Source organism: Cydia splendana, chromosome 10 (genome assembly GCF_910591565.1).
Source record: "Cydia splendana chromosome 10, ilCydSple1.2, whole genome shotgun sequence".
Lineage (NCBI taxonomy): Eukaryota > Metazoa > Arthropoda > Insecta > Lepidoptera > Tortricidae > Cydia > Cydia splendana.
In genome coordinates this window covers 11,436,503-11,461,426 of record NC_085969.1, presented here as the reverse complement: position 1 = coordinate 11,461,426, position 24,924 = coordinate 11,436,503, and the positions used below count along the sequence as shown (strand labels likewise).

At 37.3% G+C, this 24,924-nt stretch overlaps 1 protein-coding gene across 3 annotated transcripts; it reads right to left on the bottom strand.

Moving 5' to 3' along the window:
* Positions 1–7,745: 7,745 nt before the first annotated feature.
* Positions 7,746–24,484, bottom strand: LOC134794572 (uncharacterized). 3 transcript variants are annotated; one of them, XM_063766380.1, is made up of 10 exons: positions 24,186–24,484; positions 23,381–23,544; positions 22,529–22,722; positions 21,264–21,443; positions 19,470–19,641; positions 19,000–19,174; positions 17,860–18,523; positions 17,476–17,679; positions 15,414–15,585; positions 7,746–8,208 (listed from the first exon to the last, which is right to left on the bottom strand). In XM_063766380.1, exons 1-10 carry the CDS (start codon positions 24,411–24,413, stop codon positions 8,058–8,060), a joined length of 2,304 nt encoding a protein of 767 aa, XP_063622450.1. In that variant the 5' UTR covers positions 24,414–24,484; the 3' UTR covers positions 7,746–8,057. The 3 variants fall into 3 exon arrangements, with proteins under 3 accessions (XP_063622450.1, XP_063622452.1, XP_063622451.1); XM_063766382.1 differs by having other exon boundaries at positions 24,182–24,317; XM_063766381.1 differs by having other exon boundaries at positions 8,067–8,208; positions 17,558–17,679.
* Between the last annotated feature and the right edge of the window lie 440 nt (positions 24,485–24,924).

Sequence of the window (24,924 nt, the reverse complement as noted above, 5' to 3'; positions counted from 1 at the left end):
GTAAGTATTTCATTGCATTCACTACAATTTTTTTCGCATCTTTGGGATTTTTTTTTGGCATTTTTGTAATAAAACCGTTTATATTTGAATATATTCGTAGATATTTTCCGTTTGTTACATCGGTGACATTCGATGACATCCAACGTTCGTTGTCAAAGAGTACTTGTTGCCAGTAAAAGAAATTAGTACCATTGAAAATCCGCAAAATGGCGAGGGTCAAATAAACTGTTGTCAGGCTTTAGCACTATATTCATGAAAATAAATTAAAATACAAGATAAAAAATTCTTATATTATCAATTAAATTGTTATTTAATATTTAAAATACTTTTATTATAATATGTTCTTACCAAGGTCGCGGTGCGGTCCGGTAGTCTGTTGCGGCTTTTAGAACGAAAAAGTATAAAATTAAAAAGTAAGAGGCAATCCCGCTGATTTTCATACTATAATGAACAAATAATTTTAAAATTAGTGCAGTTTGTGTAAAAATGTGTGTTTTCGTAAATATTGCAATCTAAATGATTTTCGCTAGGGGTTATTAACCTTCACATATGTAAAGTCTCCGATTGCAAGTAAGTCCTAAGGAAAAAATCATGGCCGTGGGTCTATTAGGTACTTCATTACTAATTTTGCGAAATTGCTTTGTCTTGTTTGGTTTCCTCGCATTCGATATGAAAAGTAGAGTGTTTAACTCGGGTGAAAGGCACCATTTCCGTCTCGGACTATTGACGCTCTCACTGCGTTCGAGCGCCAAACTACCTCGACAGAAATGGGTGCCTTTCAACCCTTGGTTAACAATCTACTATTACAGTATATATGGTCCTATTTTCCCGCACTAGTGCGTAAAATAGCACTTTTCGTGCGTATGTCAAAAGTTTAAAGGGCCATATGTACCTACTGTAAAACGTTGTACGATACACGTGCGAATAGGTAATTCCCAACTCGTGTCGATTTAAAACACTCCCTTCGATCGTGTTTTAATTTATCGCCACATGTTTGGAATTTCCTCTTTTCCGCACTTGTATCGTAAATAACTATTACCTTTGAATGCACGTATGTAGTTGTGTTGTGATAGGTACTCTTCATAAAATCTCCAACGTCCTCTACTTACTTAATGAAACTCCCTGGCTCCAATTTCACCACCGTGACAGGTGCGACAATTGTAAAACATCACTGTTGCTGACGTCACAGGCATCCATGGGCTACGGTTACCGCTTACCATCGGGCGGGCCGTATTCCTGTTTGCCACCATCATTGTTTTATTAAAAAACCGGGCAAGTGCGAGTCGTACTCGCGCACGAAGGGTTCCGTACCATAATGCAAAAAAAAAACGAAAAAAAAAAGCAAAAAAAAAAAACGGTCACCCATCCAAGTACTGACCACTCCCGACGTTGCTTAACTTTGGTCAAAAATCACGTTTGTTGTATGGGAGCCCCATTTAAATCTTTATTTTATTCTGTTTTTAGTATTTGTTGTTATAGCGGCAACAGAAATACATCATCTGTGAAAATTTCAACTGTCTAGCTATCACGGTTCGTGAGATACAGCCTGGTGACAGACAGACGGACGGACAGACGGACGGACGGACTGACGGACGGACGGACGGACGGACAGCGAAGTCTTAGTAATAGGGTCCCGTTTTACCCTTTGGGTAAGGAACCCTAAAAATACTTTATTATATCGTAAAAAAACAGATATTTCTCTTGCTAAGTTTATGACAATTGTCACAAGAAACACTACAATTGTCACGAAATTCCGACATATAACTCATTACCTGTCAAGAATTACCTACAATTCTTCTAAATCTTGACAATTGTCAGAAACTTCGCAAAAGAAATATCTGCTTTTTTCCGATATAATAAAGTTTTTTTTTAATAATACAATGATGGTGGCAAACAGGAATACGGCCCGCCAGATGGTAAGTGGTAACCGTAGCCCATGGATGCCTGTGACGTCAGCAACAGTGATTTTACAATCGTCGCACCTGTCACCGTGGTGAAATTGGGGCCGGTCTAGTGATGTGCCGAGAGTAAAATACCATTACCGGTATTTTACCATTTGGGAATATTACCAGTAAATTACCATTCTTCCCGGTAATATTCCCAAAAGCGGGTAATATACTCGATAGCGATCTTGGCGGAGGCTGAGACCGCTTGGTGTGGCACGTGCCCAGGGGTGACCGCCCCGGCCACAAAACATGTCCAGAGAGCCTGGGATACCCCCGGCCTTAAAGCTACTCACGCGTCTCTCATACAAAATAGTCCGGACGACTCAGATCGCGCCCGCCTACTAGCTGTCTCTAGTTACGAATCGGGTCACTGGCTGAACGCCTTACCGTCTCGCAATATTGGTACTGTTTTAGAAAAAAACACGCTTAGAATATCAGTTTGCCTGCGCATTGGGGCCAAAATATGCTCCGCCCACACCTGTGCTTGCGGCCACACGTGGACCAGCTAGGTCGACATGGCCTCTCTTGCGTCAAAAGCGCCGGCCGTTTATATCGCCACGGCACCATCAATGATTTGGTTCGGCGGTCGCTTGCTACCGTTTCTGTGCCTGCTACTTTAGAACCCTCAGGCATGGCGAGAGACGATGGTAAGCGACCGGACGGAGCCACACTGGTGCCGTGGAGACTGGGTAGGCCTTTGGTGTGGGACGCTACATGCGTAGACACCTTTGCGCAGTCCCACATCCAGACTACCCGGGCACAGGCTGGCGCTGCTGCCGACCAGGCCCAACTACTCAAGCGCCGCAAATACTCATCTTTACTGCAAGATTATGAGTTTGCGGCGCTTGCAGTGGAAACAATGGGTCCTTGGTCGGCGGACATGAAAACTTTCATGGGGGACCTGTCGACACGGCTGGTCGACGCTTCGGGAGACCATAGGGCTGGCGCTTACCTCTCCCAGCGCATATCGCTGGCAATACAGAGAGGTAACGCAGCCAGCGTTATGGGCTCAATGCCGCAGGCGGAGGTTCTAGAAGGGGTATTCTCTTTATAACTTCTTTTTATTTTTATATATTTTATTAGTATAATTTAGTTTTTATATAATATTAAGCTATAAAAAATTACCACTTTACGTATAAAAACAATGTCATTGTACTACACCTTACCTACTCATAAAAATGTGATGATTATTATTAAATCAATGTGATTTTTACATTTTCGTTTTAGTTTTACTAAAATTCTAGTATTATTCATTGAGTGGTTTTGACTGGAACTGGTTTTGACTATGCCCACTTGCCCAGACAAGGGGAATACTTCCTAGTAATATTGGTAAAATACCGAGTAACATTGGGAAAATTACCAGTAGTTTTGGGAATTTACTAGAAAAGTAAACCTATGTTGATTTTTTGCACTTCGTATGATGCATTTGTTGACAAGTAATGATTTAATGTAAAACAACTTATGTTGACATTTACTTAATTTGAATATTACCGTAAATTACTGATTCTGGGTAATCTTACCGGTAACATTACTGGGTATTTTACCACCTTGGGTATTTTACCGGTAACGGCACATCACTAGGCCGGTCTATTTGTTATTTATCTTTGTCTGTCGCTTTTCGGTGAAGGAAAACATCGTGAGGAAACCGGACTAATCCCAATAGGCCTAGTTGACCCTCTGGGTTGGAAGGTCAGATGGCAGTCGCTTTCGTAAAAACTAGTGCCTACGCCAATTCTTGGGATTAGTTGCCAAGCGGACCCCAGGCTCCCATGAGCCGTGGCAAAATGCCGGGACAACGCGAGGAACATGATGATGATCTTTGTCTCTGTACATTGTATACAATATTATGTAATGATATGCTGATTAAGACTGTTTGTGTTCTAAATAAACCAAAAAAAAACAGATAAAATCACAGAATTAGTACTAGCGGTTGACCAAAATCAGCTGCAAATGGTGTTAAAGGTATGAAAATCGGCACGATTAATCTTTAGGCCATTTGAATTAATTTGACCCGTAGCACCAAAAAAAAAACAAACGGAAAGGAGTTATGATGTCACCTTATTTTTGTATGGAAAATAAAAAAAATTGTTCAGAAACCTATCATGTGTGGTATTAAATGAAAGGGCATTTTGAGCCGGCTCTAAAAATATATCACATTATTATATTTCCGTCACTTGCATTCAATTAAAATAAAAATAATTTTCAAAACATACCAAGTTTGGGCTCTTCCAGATACGAACCCGATGAATTATTTTTTGTAAAATATACCTCAAGTAATACCCAATATCCTCATATCTAACCCCAAGAAATTAATTTCGAAAATATTTAGTTTTAGTATTTTTTTATTATTTTTTATTATTACAAAATGTGATCTATCAATCTATCAATGAAACGGCCTCCTAGCCTAGTCGATAGTGACAGATTTAATTGATTTCTTGGGGTTAGATATGAGAATATTGGGTATTACTCGTACTTGAGGTATATTTTACAAAAAATAATTCAACGGTTTCGTATCTGGAGGAGCCCAAACTTGGTATGTTTTGAAAATTATTTTTATTTTAATTGAATGCAAGTGACGGAAATATAATAATGTGATTTATTTTTAGAACCGGCTCAAAATGCCCTTTCATTTAATACCACACACGATAGGTTTCTGAACAAAACTTTGTTTTTTTCCATACAAAAAAAAAGATGACGTCATAACTCCTTTCCGTTTGTTTTTTTTTTTTTTGGCGCTACGGGTCAAATTGATTCAAATGGCCTAAAGATTAATCGTGCCGATTTTCATACCTTTAACACTATTTGCAGCTGATTCCCGAATTTCAGGTTGTACCGCTATCGCTAAATGCACTTCTTTTAGGTAATGATGTTTCCTAACAGGTGGCCTAGCCAAGGTGACAATCGCTTGCGCTTCGCTATCGAATCGCTTTGTGTCTCTCTATTACTCTTCCATATTAGTGTGACAGTGACAGTTGCGTTTCGTTCGCTACGGAGCGTTAGCGATTAGCATCTTGTCTACGGGGCCTGTTCTTTTTCTGGATTTACACCCGTCGTGTGAGTCGGGTTGCCTTCAATTCACTGTACAAAAGGCTGATTGAGTCGAGAGGCAATAACAGAATGCGAGTACAGATAACCAAATCTTTTTTCTTTTTTTTACGAATCGACTGTGCTTAATGTTATAAATATAAAAAAATAGTAACGGTTTGTAAAAAACAACCTTTGAATTGGAGGGACAGTTATAACAGGATTAGTCTGATTTATGAAGAGCATCACAAATAAACTATGTGCAGACAAAGGTAATAGTATATTACGATACAAGTGCGAAAGGTAGGAAATTAAATCGACACGAGTTGCGAATTACCTTTTCGCACGTGTATTGTACAACGTTTTACAGTACAATATGGCCCTTGAAATTTTCGACATAGGCACGTATAGTGCTATTTTACGCACTAGTGTGGGAAAATAGGACCATATGTACTGTAATAGTTATTTACGATACAAGTGCGGAAAAGAGGAAATTCGACACGAGTGGCGATAAATTAAAACACGACCGAAGGGAGTGTTTTAAATCAACACGAGTATCGAATTACCTATTCGCACGTGTATCGTACAACGTTTTACAGTACATATGGCCCTTTAAACTTTTGACATACGCACGAAAATTGCTATTTTACGCACTAGTGCGGGAAAATAGGACCATATGTACTGTAAATTAATATACAGTACATTATGGTGCTACTTTACCGCACTTTTGCGATAACTAGCACATTACGTAACTATGCCGTAAATTTATAGGGCCTTATGTAAAATTTTATGAATATTGTTCATATCTGACAGGCATTTTAAATATTAGCAATATTCAAATCAAAGTGAAATGGCATCACGAAATTATCACGTATAGCATTACCACGAGATTGGATGTTCGACACTTTAATTCAAGGCATTAATCTTGTGCAGGAGGCATATCAACATTATATTGTCGATTAAACATTTTTGTCGCGTGCGCTTGCTCTCTAAAGGAGCTAATAGAGCTGTTACTATATTAAAATTTTATTTTATTATCCAAATACGCTCCCCAGGTTTATTCGTCCCGAATCTGGGCGCGTAAGTCGAGACCTCGTATGTTCGGCGACACATCCAATTTTCCGCGTTGCTTTCAAGCTACACGGTATTGTGTGCCATTCACATGTTGGCACTTGGGTTGGAATTAAAATCAGAAGGTTCTATTGTAGTATCTTATAAAGTAGATAGAAGCTTATAGACGCGGAATCTGCTCGAGGCGAACCTATCACCGCACTTATCGCAACTCTAGCGTCGGATATTTCGGTTCGGTGGCAGACGCCATTAGAACCTTTTAAATGTCATCAATTCGGTCATCTTTCTATCGTAAATACACGAGTAAATACACCACGAAACCCATTAGTTGCCAGCTAATATCGAATCTATCTTTCATTACCTACATTTTAGCTTGACCTACATTTTTGTGTGGTACAATATTGATTTGACGTTTGCAGGATGAGTATTGGATTAGGTGAATACAACTCACTAACTCACTCATAAATTGACTTCACTTAATAAATTTAGATATTTTCTATGGCACCTGCCTTTTATATGGAATAATAAAATCTCTCAGTTACCATTGAGACCCAGTTTCTAAATTTCTAAAAAAAATTAGCTCATGTGTGATGTGCTGATGTGCCTAAAACTTAACCCTTTACCAGGCTGACAGTTCAAAAATGACAATCGAATGTCAGTCTTACTCTTCGAAAATAGAACACATGTTTGAAGTGCCGTATGTGGGAAATATATATCCCTTAGCAGGGTAAAGGGTCAACATAATGAATACTCTCCACTTATTGCGACTTCTGTCCCTAAAGGTGATAACGTGTTAACATAGTTTTTTTTTTAAACTGTTACTATTAGTAAACTACTGGGTTTTCTGCTTCAAACATATATTTAATAAAAACTCGTAAAATAAAAGCCTTACCAACCTTACACTTCCATAACTACAGACGCGAATAATTTGTTGCTCTTCACGGCAAACGAATCCCTGGTTTACGTTTATTTTCCACATTCTGCCGGCGCCTGTTTCGCTTACGAATACACAGATTGAACCTCTGATTGAAATTCGAAATGGAAAACACGTCAGTTGTTAAAAGTTTACGGCAAAGGAGTTAATGAGTTATTTGTGTATACATGCATATCAAATAAAAACTAAATTAATTTTGTATTAAGCAGAAACGTCTGCAAACAATAACACGATGCTTAAAAATAAAGGAACAAATTAAAAAATTCGCTGTATCGGGGAGACTCGAACTCGCGAACTCCGGGGTACCAGCCCATCGCTCTATGTAGAGTTAGACCAAGAAAAGTCTGCAGAGATTTTGATAGCCCACGCAGTGCAAGTGTTATTTTAAACGTCAAACTACTATGAAATTACTTTTCTTGGTCTAACTCTATCCACTGAGCTACCTAACCTTTAACTGAGCTTTGTTTCTAAGCATTGAAATATCAGCTAGCATGGAAAAACGATTCAATGTGTGCGTTAAATTACAGTGTCACTCTAGGTCTAGAGTGTCACTAAAGCTCATTTCAAAGAATTACGAAAATGAAATAGGTAGTTTCAGGGAAAACAAGTTTTTTTTTTAAGGAAATTCTGATTACTTAAAGTGCTGGTTTTGTTTAATTAATCAATCGCAATCAACATTTTGATTACGTTCGTTTGTATCTCTCGCACAATTAAAACAAATACAAAAAAATCTGAATTATTTTATTAACTAGGAAGTTACGGCAAGAAAGAATGTTTTATTACAGCACACGTAGACAAGTACAGGATTTGTAAATTTTTTTGATGGCATGGTTTTATGCATCGCTAATTCTGACGTTTACAATACAAAAAAATTTATTCCATACTTTAATAAAAGTAATTAAGACAGATAATACAACAACAGGCGGTTTTATTAAAAATCAAAATTTTCCAGACTAAGTCTACCTCTCTAAGAAAACATTTCAATCAACAACATTTTTTCATAAAAAGTATTATTACCAAGTTTTAGTTGTCACCCGACGACATTAAGTACGTGAAATAAACTCTGCTTTTTGACACAGCGTTTATTGGAGTCTCAAAATTAAATTCGGAGCGTGAGAGCTTAACCAACACATTTGGCAAAACAAAATAATATAAAACATTAAAAAATAATACAAAATTAACGATCTACCTCTTCTAGGTGTCTTCAGTCGTGGCCAGCATGCTAGTGCGGCACTGTAACAAAAAAATTGTATGTTTAATTCGGCTACAAATATAATGACCACCAAAAAATACTTTGGTACCCTAAATAAAAAAATCATGCTTACCAAAAAAAATTACTGAACACCAAAAAAATAAGACCTAAAAATACAAAAGTACCACCATTTTAATTACGACTGCACTTCAAATTGTATTCAAATACCAAATATATTGAATGATCACCAAAAATCATTAATGATCACCAAATCTTGAAGACCAAATTAATGCGATATTTTCACCTAAATAAACCACTATGATTACCAAAAAATGTATACATATTACCAAATAAACTGATGCCATAATTACTAGCCCCTCCCGCTCAACCCCCCGTACCCCGCACCGCATACCTACCTTACCTAATCTACTTTTCTAGTAGCATTTCGTTATGCTACTAGAAAAGTAAGTCAAACTGCTATCAGTTAAGTGGGTTAGGTTAGCACTGCGACCCTTACAGAAACGAAATGGTACTAGAAAAGTAGGTCAGGTTAGGTTTGAACTGCGACCTTTACAGAAACGAAATGCTACTATAAAAGTGGGTTAGGTTAGGTTAGAACTACGATCCTCACAGAACCGAAATGCTACTAAAAAAGTGGGCTAGGTTAAGTTTCAACTGCTACCCATACAGATACGAAATGCTACTAGTAAAGTGGGTTAGGTTAGGTTTGAACTGCGACCCATACAGAAACGAAATGCTACTAGAAAAGTGGGTTAGGTTGGCTATTCTATTAAAGCAAATGACTCCAAAATAATCATTCTTCTAGAAACGAAATGCTACTAGAAAAGTGGGTTAGGTTAGGTTTGAACTGCGCCCCATACAGAACCAAACTGCTATCAGAAAAGTGGGTTAGGTTAGGTTTGAACTGCGACCCTTACAGAAACCAAATGCTACTAGAAAAATGGGTTAGGTTAGGTTTGAACTGCGACCCTTACAGAAAAGAAATGCTACGAGAAAAGTGGGTTAGGTCAGGTTTAAACTGCGACTCTTACAGAAAAGAAATGCTACTAGAAAAGTGGGTTAGGTTAGGTTTGAACTGCGACCCTTACAGAAAAAAAATGCTATAAGAAAAGTGGGTTAGGTTAGGTTTGAACTGCGACCCTTGCAGAAAAGAAATGCTACGAGAAAAGTGGGTTAGGTTAGGTTTAAACTGCGACTCTTACAGAAAAGAAATGCTACTAGAAAAGTGGGTTAGGTTAGGTTTGAACTGCGACCCTTACAGAAAAAAAATGCTATAAGAAAAGTGGGTTAGGTTAGGTTTGAACTGCGACCCATACAGAAAAGAAAAGCTACTAGAAAAGTGGGTTAGGTTAGGTTTGAACTGCGACCCTTGCAGAAAAGAAATGCTACTAGAAAAGTGGGTTAGGTTAGGTTTGAACTGCGACCCTTACAGAAACGAAATGCTACTAGAAAAGTGGGTTAGGTTAGGTTAGAACTGCGACTGTAACAGAAATAAAATGCTACTAGAAAAAGGTGACGAAGTGGATTAATTAATTTAATAGGATAACGATAATTATATTAAATATTTGCACATTTTTAATTAAAATTTGGTTACAATTGTGGTGGTCATTTACTATTTTTGGGTTTACAATGATTATTTTGGAGTCATTTGCTTTAATATGATATCAAGATTTAAAAATTTGGTTATAATTTTACATTAAAATGGAGTTCTAATTTTGGTGGTCATTTACTATTTTTGGGTTTACAATGATTATTTTGGTGTCATTTTCTTTAATAGGATAGCAAGATGTAAAAATTTGGTTATCATTTCACATTAAAATGGGGTTTGAAATTTGGTAATCATTTAGTATTTTTGGGTTAATAATTATTAGTTTGGTGTCATTTCCTTTAAAAGGATAGTAAAGTGTAATAAAATTGGTAATCATTTCACATTAAAATGGTGTTATAATTTTGGTGACCATTCATTATTTTAGGGTGGTAAAATAGATTTTTTTGGTATTAAATTTTACTAAATCTGGTGATCAGTTAAATAGCAGCCGTTTAATTCAGAAGTCCATTTATATCGCCATCACACGGGCAGTCTTCATCTGAATGTCTGAACTTTAGAAAACTTCATTTTGTATTTCAAATAATACCGACCCTCCCACACCAATGCATAGCCAAGGTACGCACGTTTGAGCAATTTTGAGGGAGCATGATTCATGTGCGTTCTGTGCACTGCAATAAGTCCCGCCTACCTTAAACAAATTTTCACAAGACCGCAGGCAATCCAAAACCGTGCCGGAACCTCATCTCTCAAAATATGAAAATGATAAATATCCAGCACTCCCGTTACTCTCTAAAGGGCACTAAACCAGGGGTTTATCGTTGCTATGCTTTTAATTTATCACTCCGGAAACGTGTGCAATAATTAATGATCACATGCGCTGCGAATGCAGTAATGTCCAAAACAGGGCCTGCATTCGGTGATAAATAAATTTAAATCCAATCTAATACAGATACTATCTAGTCTCGCACCTACACATTTGTTTGAAACGAGACGCGAAACGGTCATGATTTTGATTTCTGATCTATTTGGTTTGCAATCGTAGCCCGCTCTCAAATATGGACTTGAGCCATTATTTCATAGTAAAGGCGAGTAAAAGGATCCAAGGAATTAGGCCCCGTAGATAACATGCCAATCGCTATCGCTCCGTAGAGAACGAAACGAAACTGTACTAAGTATTTGGTTGTCTGGATGTTTGCACGTTGGTTAATCAGTCGCAGAAACGGTTACACAAGCACAGATCTCGATGAGAAATTTAAACATGAGTGATTACTTGGATGATTAAGAGCCACATTACAATGCATGCATGTTTAGCCCACGGGCGTAGCCAGGGGGTGGTTTTGGGGGTTCAAACTAGGGCTCGCGGTCGTGTCCGGGTTTCGTGTACACGTGTTCGGTACCCGTTTCCGAACTACACGTACACGGTTTTCTGACCCGTTCTACACGTATAGTCGGGCACACGTGTAATTAAGACCCGTGTATCCGGGTACCCGTGTACCCGTGTACACGGCGAAACGGATCTTAAATACACGCGGGCCTAACCCGTCCTTGGCGTGTAGCGGAGACTGAAGTAATGTATAAAGTTTTAAATAAAACAAAGATTCAGGTTCAGGAGCTCCGATTATTTAGCAGTTTTATTTTATCGGATGTTCAATGTGGTTGATATGTATTGTACCAATTTAATTGATTTTTCACCTCAGCAGCTCGAACAAAGGTACTTTGCTACTTAAAAACAGTGAGCAAAATACGATTTTGCTAAAGGAAAATATAACATATTCCGTTCGTGATAGTTTCAGTAAGCATAACTATGTACTTTTGTATTAGATAATCATTTAGGTTTGCTTTAATTATCAAAAAACTACATCAATGAAGAAAATGAAATACCTATCAATGAAGTCAACGGTTACTAAGATATTGTTAATTTTAATCTTATGATTATTGAAACAAACAATTCAAACAAACAAATCAAACAAACAAACAAACCTACCTATTATTGACATTGCCAATCAATCCAGTAAAACTGCAAAGTAGGTAATCGAATCTTCCTAACCTCCCACATATTCAATCGTCTTCATAGCACGAATCTCCGCTACACGAGAGTGAAGAGTCGAACCGGCGGGTAAATAAGATCCGTTATTTCGTGTATCCGTGTATCCGTGTACCCGTGTAAACAGGTACCCGTGTAAACGTTTCCGAATCCGGGCGGGTTCGTGTAGTTCGGGTTCTTAAGCCCGGCGGGCTTAAGAACACGGGTACCCGTGTCAGCGTGTAACACGTGTATCGGGAGCTCTAGTTCAAACCCCCCCCGAAAAGTTCAGAATATTAACATTCATAGAATATTTTATGTACTTTTAGTCGTTTTATTTTCTTGAACCCCCCCCCCGATACTAAAACCTGGCTACGCCTGTGGTTTAGCCGCCATACAATCGTAGCTCTCATTTAAAAACGACATACATAATATGTTACTTGAATGACCATGCCAAGTTATGTCAGCTTGTCGTTTTAAAATGAGAGCGTAACTTCGATTGTATGGGAGCGGCTTTTGGCAGAGGGTTTTTAACATATGTATAGCATGCCGTTACACAGACCAACCCCTGTGTTCTGTGGCTGGGAATCTTCCCAAACGGGGGTGAAATGAATGGTAATAGGGAATACTAACGGTAAGAAGTTGTAAGGTCTGTTTAATTTACGACTTCTATGCGCACGAAATTGTAAGCAGAGGCTAGTAGGTATTTGTTAAAAGTCTCAATTGATGCGCCATAACATACCTTTTGGATATTCGAACGTCAAATAAGTGCTACAGGGTTGTCTATTATTGTTTGTCCGAAAATTATATAAAATAATAATTTATAATTTATAATTTATTTATTGCATCCATGGTTGTTACATTGGTGTTACATAGTAATAGTGAGTTTCACATGGACCCTGGTAGGGCACAGCAATAGTCTTAGAACTAAATTATGCTAGGTATTCGACAGTATTTATATAATAATTATAAAATTAGGTCTTTTAACAATGGTTAAGAGATTGTAATTTAAAATTTTATAGTAATGAATGTCTAGGAAATATTATTGATAATTAAAATTAACATTGAAATTGTAGTGTAAGTAGGTATATAATATTAATTTATTTAATAGTCATGTCAAGAATAATTTTATGTCACACAATGTTTAATAATAAGTGGTAAAATGAAATGAGTTAAATAATAAAAATAATAAAGTGAGTAATAATTAAAACTAATAACATTCGTGATCATTTTTATCTTCCAAGAAATCATTCAATTTATAGTAACACTTGTTAACTAATAAGTTCTTCAACAGTTTATTGAATTGTTTATCTGATGTCTGAAGTTTAATGTCGTCGCTGAGTGTATTATATATTTTGATGGCCATCATTTTTGGACTTGTTTTGTGTAGCTGTAGTTCTGAACGTTCGGGTGGCGCCAGGTTATGCTTATATCTACTTTCGTATCGTCGAGGACGGTCGGCAAATTTTGGAAAAAAAAGAGGATATTTTCTGACGAACTTACAAATTTCAAATATGTAGATTGATGTTAATGTCAGGATTTTATATTTCATAAAATAGGGTCTACAACTATCTGGTACTGTAATATTAGCTAGTGTTCGTATGCATTTTTTTTGTAATAAGAATATTTCCTCTATATCTGTACTGTTTCCCCAAAGGATTATCCCGTAATTAAACCACGAAAAGGCGTATGCGTAGTAATACTCATATGCCCGAATTTCATTTGCCCGAATTGTTTGTTTACCATAAAAATGATGTGACATACTCTTTGTTTACCCGATTATTAGACTCCAGAACGTACGAGTACCATACGTGTTGTTGTCCATATTATTAATTGTAATAATATTATTTAATAGAATATTTAACCTCACCTAACCCACTTTTCCAGTAGTATTTCTTTTCTGTACGGGTCGCAGTTCAAACCTAACCTAACCCATTTTTCTAGTAGCATTTGGTTTCTGTAAGGGTCGCAATTCAAACCTAACCTAACCCACTTTTCTGATAGCATTTCTTTTCTGTAAGGGTCGCAGCTCAAACCTAACCTAACCTACTTTTCTAGTAGCATTTATTTTCTGTATGGGTCGCAGTTCAAACCTAACCTAACCCACTTTTCCAGTAGCATTTCTTTTCTGTAAGGGTCGCAGTTCAAACCTGACCTAACCCACTTTTCCAGTAGCATTACTTTTCTGTAAGGGTCGCAATTCAACCCTAACCTAACCCATTTTTCTAGTAGCATTTGGTTACTGTAAAAAAAAAATTATGGCTAGTGATAATAAAATTATGGCTAACAATGATGATGACAAATGATATTATTGAAATTGATTTTATAGGAAACAATGTTTCTGGCACGTGACTAATATAGTAAACAATAAGTATTGCATATGTAACTAAGGGAAACAATATAATGGCTGTTGACTATTATGGCAAATGAAATTATGGCAAATGAAATTCTGACAAGTGGGTGTATACCGTGCTACAGTACTGCGATTGGTATTAATCGAAGCATGAATATTTAAATAGATACGCAATATCGTTTCATCATAAAGAGGCTATGATGAAACGAAACTGCCTATTACGTAAGTATATTGCTTCAATAAATAAATGAGTTTCAGTCCATTAATAAGTTAGGAATTATTCTGATCATCAGATATGATATCATAAAGATAACTGATTGAAGGCTAGCGTCAATAGAAGGAACTACATATTTGTAGAAATGGCATACACCTATCATTAGTAAGTCTATTAAGTAGGTACCAATATTCATACCTACGAGAGGCCAACGCAAAATGGTAAACTAATTTGAATAAAGACTTCTAGAAATAGGTATGTAATTATCAACCTAATTTCAAGTAATTTTAATATTCGTTTCTGAATTCCGAAAAGTCTGTCCAAAACAAAAGTAGGTAGGTAGCATAACCAACAGAACCTAAAAACATGTATTACATATAACTAACATAACACATATTCATATTTCTATGGTAACAAAGGCGTGGTAACAATATATTTGGCCACTTACTTAGCAGAGCTCAGAGGTCCAAATATTTATTCTTAACCAGAAAGCTTTATTTAAATGTATAAGTACGCTACATTTATTCTTTATTCCTCACTTAACATTTTCTCAAACGCGCCAGCGGGAATTGATTATTGAGGCTTTTGTCAGTTGAAAACAACTTTGGGAAATTAGAAAATCCGGACAAACCCCTAGAGATAAATAAACCTAATACGAATTTAAACTGCGGTCTTCATTCAGCGCAATTTGCGCTTTTAAATATGACGATAAAAAAATTGTCAACATGGGTAAGAAGTGTCCGTCTGGAACGTGCCAAATTTACTGTATATAGAAACAGTGGTATTTTTAAACAGTGCGTACTTTCAAGAAGCGAGAGTAGGTTGTGCAAACTATTTACTCTACGGGGGGCCGCGAAATTATTTATCATGTCAATTTTAGGCTTAAAGACTCGAGCCCTCAAGACTCTTTGGTTCTTTGCATTATAACTATTACAATGCTGCAATGTTATTCCATACTAAAAAACAAAAAAAAAAAAACAGAACACAACGAACCACGAAACATTTCAATCCGAAAGAGAGTAGAGAAATTTGAATTTCTCGACTTTTTCTACTGACAAAGTTGTTTGGCCGACTATAAATGCTTACGAGATTTGAATAGCGTGGCACCCAGAGCGGTCACCGCTTGGGACGGTCGGGGCGCAGTGCAGAGTTCCTGACGAAAACTGACCAACTCCGAGGCGGTGGGCAGCTCGCTGGTCGGCGGCCCGAGCCGCCACCACCGCTTGTTGCTCAGCAACCGACCTAGCTTCAATGCGGCCTGAAAATAGAACAGAGGCTTACTAAAGACAAAATAATACATATTGGTGTACTATTAAAGGTCTCTACCCATTACACCGTATCATACCATGACCGTACTATGAACGTATCAGGCACGGAATGTAACTCGACACTTAACAGGTAACTCATCAATAACTACTTAGTGACTGATCTTAAATCACCTGATTATACTGCAGACGGAGCCTAAGAGATGAAGCTCTCTAAATCAGTAACCATTTCCATTCACTCATGCTTTAAAAAAAACTAGATCTTACTCAATTGTTTCCCTCTTAGAGTGGAAAGTCTTAAAAACTAGCGCTGTCGCGATCTAGATAGTACTCGTAGTTCTGACACAAAATGGCAAGGATGAACAGCAGTGAGTCGGACTAAATGAAGCGCAATTAGGGAGAAAGTTTTAGCCGCATGCGAGAAAGTTGGGATATTGTTGGACATTTTCGTGAGACGCATACATTTCTTCGTTTAAAAGGAGTAAGTACCGACTTCATCTGGAAGATGTTTTAAGCAAAAGTTACATTAAATAACGTAATATGTAATAGTTAAATAGGTAGTCATCAAATAAATTTAATACTCGCCGCCAACGTTACCAAATACCGTAAAACGGGGTCAACAGAAATCGCGGGGTGAATAGAGAAATTTTGAACTTTTTCTTTCAAGTTGTTATATTTATAAACGTACATCTCTTAAATTGGATTTTTTGGAATGCGTATGTATATAGTAGACTATTTATTCTCTACATTGATACCAAAAGAACTTAATCAAACTGCCTTAAAGCTAGATTTTTTTGACTCTAAAGTAAGGTCTCGCCGAGGTAAGAAATGAAGCCTGTCTGAACTTTGTTCTAGCGGTAAATGTTTTGACATTAACTAAGTAAAAGTTAGCTAACCTGGTAATATAGTATCTGTAGTACCTAAATAATAAATAATATCACTAATTTTCTCTATAATAAAGCATTTTTTTTGCAAAAAAACCCATAACAAGCAATTTTACGTGATAAAGGGGTCAGTGGACACGCATATGGGGTGAACAGTTACGCCATAGGGGGTGATGAGATACAACAAAGGGGTGTAAAGATACGCCTTGGGGGTTAAAATACACGAAAAAATAATTTTGTGTCAATAGCTGTGTAACAGATATATACTTATACCATTTGCCAATAGAGTATCAACATAATAATGATCAAATTCGATGCCTATGACAACTAAAACTTAATATTTCTAGTCACCCCTTTCTTGTGTCTATCGACCCCGTTTTAATGATATGGAGAAAACAGGTAGTTTTCTTTGATTTTCTCTGAATTGGGTAGGTAAAAATTTTTTTCATAAATGCAAAATTGAAGAACTAACCAAGACTCAAAAAATGATATCAAAATTTTTACTTTTATCATTTGGATTATTGGCGAAAATCGTCCTTGAAGTTGAAAATCGTGTCTTTTCACCCCGTTTTACGGTAGGTACATTATGTCGCAACACTTCCTTAAATATTCCTATTGGTGAAAATTAAAAAATATGTTGATGCTAACTTGTATCTAATAAGTAGGTATATATTTGTTTTACAAGTTGATGTTTAACTCCTGGTGCTAATATAAAAAAATGAGCAAGCGAAATATTCCAAAATTGAATTACGAGCGTACCGAATTCAAGGCACGAGGGTTAAACAAACTTTGTTCCCGAGTGAAACACAATTTTTTTCACCACGCGAGTAAAACACTAACTGTAAATCATAACAAATAAAAAAAAAATTATGAAGCACAAAACATGAAAAATTTCACCGCTTAAGGCAAGACTCGGAACTTGCGACCATTCGGAACTTGCGACTATTCGGAACACCGGTCTGATCGCTTTTAATCAACTGAGCTACCAAAGCTTCATACCTTGCACTTCTGTAGTTGTGATTAGCAATAGGTACATGCTTTGATTTTCCTTAAATAAAAGCGAAATAATAAAAGTTCTAACATATCGAGCTAAAATAGGCAAGCATGGTTTCGCGTAAACAGGGGGACAAGCCAAAACTGCCGACAGAGGAACAAACATCTTCATTATGTTGAAAAATGCAGGAGTGCCAGCGAACGTTAAATCTGAAAGAAGCATAACATCGATTGAATACCTATACCTCACAGTCACTGTGAGTATAGTATATTATATGTTAGCATCTGATATTGTTTGATTGCTTTTGAATTAGGATTATGTAAAAAAAACTTTTCACTTAGGAATCTTTAGACAACTTTGAGAATAATCGGAGTTTTTGTCCAACTTACCCGGATAAACCCTGGATGCATATTTTGCTGACGAGGAAAACAACGGGTTAGAGTGAGGATAATAGTCTCCAGTTTTTTCCCATAGCTGTAAAATTACTCCATCCTTAGGCCCCTCGACGTAAAAAATTGCGGTGTCACCTGTGTCAAGGGCAAAACCCGACAGAAACTCGTCCCTATCTTTAAGACTTTCCAAATCCCGGTTAATGTCAGTAACTAGAATTATCAATTCCATGATCAGCCATTGATCAGAAATAAGGCAGATCATTCTGGAATAACTTTTTTCTTTTTTTCTTTGCGGCCTGCATCCAGCATAGCCCATGCGTACTTCCAAAGTCATTTGAGCGTCTAGGACAACGTATGATGGAACTATTTGTTCAGGGTTAACTGGCAAGTTGATACCGTTTTGATCATTAGTGCAGAATGCTGGACGGTCTAATCTCTTCACTGCGAAGTTTGGAGGCAACAACGCGAATTCTCCTTGGACTACACCACTAATTCCTTTTCCAAGAGACCGTGCGTTGATCTTAGTTTCAGCTATTATAAAGTCAGTTTCGTAATGTTTGAATGTGGGCGGAGTGTTGGTAGCAAATAAGCGGTCTTTATTGTCATACCCGAAAAAACTTGGGTCATTGTATGGTTTTGGGGCCTGTCTTATTCCACGAAGCTGTAAAAATACTGCTAATATCATCTCACTCACATTACACGTACCTACACCCGGCTGCAAAATGGCATGGCCATTTTATGAATGATTTCCTTCATAATGTGTGCATGCAATTTTGCAGCTCGCTATATCTAATAATTATAATTACTTGATTACCAAAATATACTAAGAGATTGTCCAAACTACCCAGGTACCCATATCGGCTCCGACACCGATTGGTCAACAAGTCATTTGAAGGTCATTAAAATTATTATTCGATATCATATCTGATATCGAAGCAGTCACGAATAATATTAATTTGCAGACTGTGATAAATTAGAAAGCAGCAAAAAAGGAATGACTGGTTGAAATTATTGGAAAAACGTAGACGTGATGTGCGTGATAGCCTGATAGCCAATCGAATTTCATATAATTATGTAAGTATCGAATATAATTACATGTATGAAATTGTTTCAAACATAAGTATATTAATCACTAACCTGAATACGGAAGTCGTCATCCATGAGACCACAGATAATTTTGAAAGCCACATCGCGGGGTAACGGCAGCGCGTGATGATCATTGAAATTATACGTTGTTTTTTTTCCTATAAGCTGATGTTCCGAGTCATGGATCTCTTCTACCATAGACCAGCGTGTATAAATGTGCGATATTCTAAAATGAACTTATGATTTAACTTAATATGTAAAATAAATTTAGTAGGTACCTAATCAAGATAGGACTTAGTAAATATGTACAGAAGTTTAACACACCGCCACCGTCTAACAAACCCGATTACCTACACCGTACAGGAAGATGTCTGCAACAATATCCTCCCTGTAATTTGCATAAATTGTGCACTTCCTTATACGTCAGCTGCATACATCTTGATTTCCTGTACGGTGTAGATACGCCTGGTTAGGTAGGTATACGAGTACAAGGGGTACACCTTTACTTAGCTAATACTTACCGATATTTCTTCAACGTTTCTGTAGGCACATCGAATAGAGAATCGATGTTTACAAAAAGTATCGGATAGTCGTCGGAGGCGGGCAAATTCTGACTGGAGATGAAGACAAAAAACTCCCCTAGTTCCGGCGGCCGGTCGCCGAGCGATTGAAAAGCAACATGCCGACCAGCTCCTGAAACATTTAAAGAATTACGAATGTTAGTTTTCGTTACTTATAAATATAGTTCTAGATATTATAGGTCAAGTAAGGTGGAAGACGGGCTTTCTCTGTGTAACAAAGTCTAAGGAAAAAAATTACCCGTATCTTACTAAAGTAAGTACCGGTAAGTAAAGCTAATACAGACGCCAATATGAAAAGTTTAACTGTCTGAATTTTTCCGCTCGCATTTTAGTACAAAAACAGTATGACTGGATAGTAGATTGCCCAATCAAACTGTCAATTTATTATACAAAACAAAACTCGTAGCCTTCCGCTACGCGGCGTTGCGTTGCGCACAGTAGCCCGTAGCGGTGCGACGCATTTTGGATTCGAGTATTTTAGAATGCGACACATTAGATTTAGGTCAGTGGCATTCTGAAGGTGAAATATTTGATTACAAGTTCTGGAGTACCAGTCTAGATGACTCTAGTAATGTGAATATTTACTAGTGGCTTTGTGAGCTGTAGGTAGATCTCGGGAACCGCCATTTTGAAAAATTTCCCTAAACTTAATCGACAAAAAAAACCATTAAATTCTTGAACGCTCGCAAATTTTCCCGAGAATCGGTTGAGAAATGCGACCTGTAGACCAGAACATCCGGATATACGAAAGCATTTTTGCCCAAGTTGAAACGAAGACGAAGATCTTCACTAACGTTCGGTCAAATAGGGGTTTACGATGATCGAATAGTTAGATGAAAAATTGTTTCGTCCGCCCAGACCTAAGGGTCTGGGCGTAAAAAGATAATCGGTATCGTCTTGGGTCGTCCCATTCGTTTTTCGTCAATTTCTTAAATTAGTCCTGTTCTGCTTTCGTCACTCATTCTACATTGAAAGCCACCGACGATTGTGACGAATGTAGAATGAGTGACTAAAGCAGAATAAGACTAATTTAAGAACTTGACGAAAAACGAATGAGACGACCCAAGACGATACCAGATAATCGGGTGTATCCATTACCATTAGTACCTATACTTCGTTGTTCTGTATCTAATTTCACTGAAAGAAATCCATGTCCCCCACCCGTAACCCGTATCAATTCATTGGTTTACGTCAGCTCAGTAAATAAATAAATAATGAATGCCTTTGGCTATCTTGGAATTCTCCGTCGTGATGTTTTTACTAAAAAAGTATCAAGTCCGGGAAAATCTATTTATAAAGTTTGCAGTAGATATGTCATTCGTGATTCAGGTCCACTTGTGAATGTTGAATTTTGCTTTTGGCGTCGCAGAAGTCCGATTAGGATTTAGCCTTAGCATTTACTAAATAGAAACTTGGAGGATTTACGAAGAAAGTTGAAATTGTGATATTTTAGTATAGGTAACATACATTTTACATTGTGCCCTCGAGTTGAACTGAATCGTCAAACAAAAAAAAAATAACAACCATGTTTTCATACAGTTTAATCTCGCTGAAAGTTCACGCACGCACAGTCAGTTGGAAGTACCCGAATACAACCTACTGTAAAATTTTTTTTAATAATCAGTAAAAACAAAAATGTGTTAAAAAGAGTGAATCAGTAGCACGTAGATGTAGGTAGTAAATAAATGATACTTTAATACATCATTCGTATGTGTAGGAAATAAAAGCACCTACCCGCTAAAATATTATTCCCCGACAATTTAATTTCAAATTTAGTCACTTCTACTTTCTTCCCTTGGTTTGGTAATGTTTTTTTTGTTGTGCTTGGTAATTCTGGCTCAGATTGTTCAGACAAGTTGCGATTGAGCGCGGTTTCCCTTACGTGATGTAATACGGCGTCTTGATGTCTTACGTCTACAACAAGAATTACACAATTAGATTAAATAATCAATAAAGTAAACGTCGTGGTTCTCGACATGGTGAACTATTTATTTCATACTACAGTGGAACCTCGATAAGGCGAAATCTTCGTTAACACGAAATATAATGGTATTCTCATCCCTTCAAAGCCCTAAACCGCCATAACTCGAAATATTCTAACGTAAAGACGAAGTAAACAACGATTCTTTTCACCGTTATTCAATACAATTTTTACCACCGTAACCGTAACTCGATAAAACCGTAATCTTTATACTTAACTCAAAACAATAGACGTATTATTTTATCACCTCTATAACTCTATAATATTTACTAACTAACCTCTGTAATTCAAAGAAAACAATCCGAAGTTCTCTCTATTGGTAGTTGATACCCTATAAAACGAAAACTCGTTAACATGAACTTTTTCACCACACCAACTGGTAAAGGCTCTCTTGATTGTTCAAAAACTGATGAGAAAGTTGCATTTTATCCACATGTGGGGTGGGGGTGTGTAGGTAGGTACCTAATCAAATGCAAAATTTTGAGATGTTTCCTTATGTTGGCTGGTACTTTTAAATGATGATCTAGATTTTTAGAATAATAAATATTTAATTACATTCATTACGAATTGATTTGCTTTGATTTTGTTTGATATTTTACAGTTAGTATTTTCCTTGTGTCGCTGTTGTGGATAATTTTGTTTCACTCGGTGGCAAAATTTCTTAACCCTCGTGCCTTGAAAACCTCGCAACGCTCAAGATTACATTTTTCGCACCACACGGTACGCTCGTGGTTCAATATTAGCACGAAGGTTAAACAACAACTTTGCCCTCTCGTAAAACAAATAACTACTTATTTTGCGTTTTACGTGACATTTTTGCTAGTGAGGTTCTATAGTATATATTTATATTTATTTGGAATGGCCCGTTGGAACTCCGCTATTGTTTAAGATAATGTGAACGTGCTCTTAGGTGAGCAACGGAGTTCTAGGTATTTGTAGTAGTTATTTACCTCCTTTCTACTGTATCATTTTATATCTAGCCACTTTCATACCGTGCAAAGGAACGTGACAATAGTACCTGTCACAGGATGTGGAACATCAAACAAACCGTCCAAATAAGAGACGGGTATATAACCCTCCACTGTCTGCCATATTAAATCGTTGATGAAAGTCTCGAGGCTTGACTCCTCTCCTATTACTGGAGCGAAATATCGTTGTTGCCCAAACTTTAGACGTGGTAGGAATACTTCTGTGACCTTGTCATTCTTTGCACTACAACAAACAGTGAATAATCTGACAAATGGGATCCTATCTAAGTTCTGACTGCTGATAATGAAGTAAAAGCTTACTAAGATCCCTTGCTACTATGAACACTTCACTATAGGCACCTACAATCTACATGCAAACACGATATAGGTAAGTAATTAATATTTCAATTAGCGCGACTTCATTCGAAGGCGTTGGGCATTTATCATTGCTTGAGTGTGCTGTCTCCTTGGCAACATATGTTATAGTGTCTCGTGAATTTTAGTAGTAGTAGTATTTATGTATATTCACGATGGGTGCAATTTAGCAAATCGTTGTTAATAAGTGTACTTACCTACTAAGTACTTGACAAGTTAGTAGGGGTAGTACCATAAAAATAATATAAATAAATCCAAGCCAACATTAAAATAAAGTAGGCTAATAGACACGTATTATGCTCTATACAACAGCCTATGTAGCCAAATGCCTATGGGTGGGTAGGCAGTTGGCTACATTTTCTCAATAATAAACTTAGTCATGACTGTAGGTATATAGATTTCGTCTACACGATGGCCTAATATACTTTAGCGAGCAGACTCGATCAGCGTAGACTGAGGGTTTACAGCGCAATTTCAAGTAGGCCCCTAGGCCCTTAGAGTAGCCTAGCATTTAAAATATTAGTTACATGGATCCGAGAGCGGCAACTCCAAAGGTAGGGTTAACAGTCGTTACAAAGGCTTTCAGCTCCACAACCTTTACGGGAAATATATGGCAAATATCAAATGCGAGCCATCGACGATCCAAGAACTGCCACGTGCGAACCCAACCGGAGTTCATACCACTCCATATCTAAAATAAAACGAAGAACGGTGTGCTAAAGAGGTTATTAGATCTACCCTTTCGCCTAGGGACGGGTATAGACAATAGACATGTCACGGCGAGACAGTATCTGGCGCCCATACCCCATACCTTTCAAAAATATACTTAGAAAAAGACATATATCTCAGGACGGGCCTTACAGGCACTAAAATGGTACTAGTTCAGCGGTGTCACTCACGAATTCGAGCCAATCGTGCAGTCTATCTAACACAACTACGAGTAGTTGCGACCAATCGCGCGCGTGATGCGAACTCATCAACCTATCGCGTTGTAGCGATGTCATACCACTGTACTGGCCCCATTTATGCCCCATTGTTATTGCCCGTAAGGCCAGTCCTGATCCGGCGCTGGCACAGTGGCGCCACAATGTCAATGATCGTGGCGCTCTCGTGCTAAGGTAGCTACTGGTAACTGTTTTAATTGCTAAACATTGTAATATTATGTGACATTAAGCGAGTAAAAGTTTTGCAAGTACCTAAATTTTCTACTCGCACTTTTTTTTACCATTACCCAGTCCTTCCATTGTAGTTATGCGTGCCTTTACCTAAGCGCCTCACCTCATCCGGCTCATCCTTCCTAACTTATTGCCTATCTAATATATACTTACTCACTTTGACAGCATGGGGCCATATGAGAATATCTAACTCAAAATTATATCCAGGATACAATTGGTACTGAACCTTCATGCCTTGAGTACAGGGCCCAAGATCTAGCCAACCTTCGTTGCAATCATGCCAAACGTCTATTCCGAGTAATTCTATGGCAAAGGTTAAAGTGAATGTACTTGCATCGACACCTGATTCATTTATATTAGAAGTTATTGGTGCAGGCTTGGCCATTAATAAGAACACATAATACTATCCACTAAAATCATTTATCATTTAGAATATGACACATTGTTAAATGTTTCAAAAACATGTCACATAACGTCACAAACAATATAAAAAACTTTCCTTGGAGCTTGGGACGGATGTTAGAGTCTGAGCGGTTACCGCGAAAACCGAAGTTCGCAATTTGCGGGCATTTTTCTCTGTCACTCTAATTACGCCTTCATTGGAGTAAAAGAGAAAGAACCCCGCAATTTGCGAATTACGGTTTTCGCGGTAGCCGCTCTGGCTAGCCAAATTTTGTTGACAAATATTTCCTTGTTGTATCACCAATTGTCTATGATTTAAAAAAAAGTTAATAGTCTGTTGTCAATTTATGTCATTCATTCAAATTGTTTGCGGTTAATATGGCGTTTATTTTAAATAATATTAATAATGAATGCACCGAGTGAGGTCCGCAAACTATTATTTAAGCTCCTAAATAATTACGACAATGTGCGAAGTCGACGTGAAGCGTTGTTAA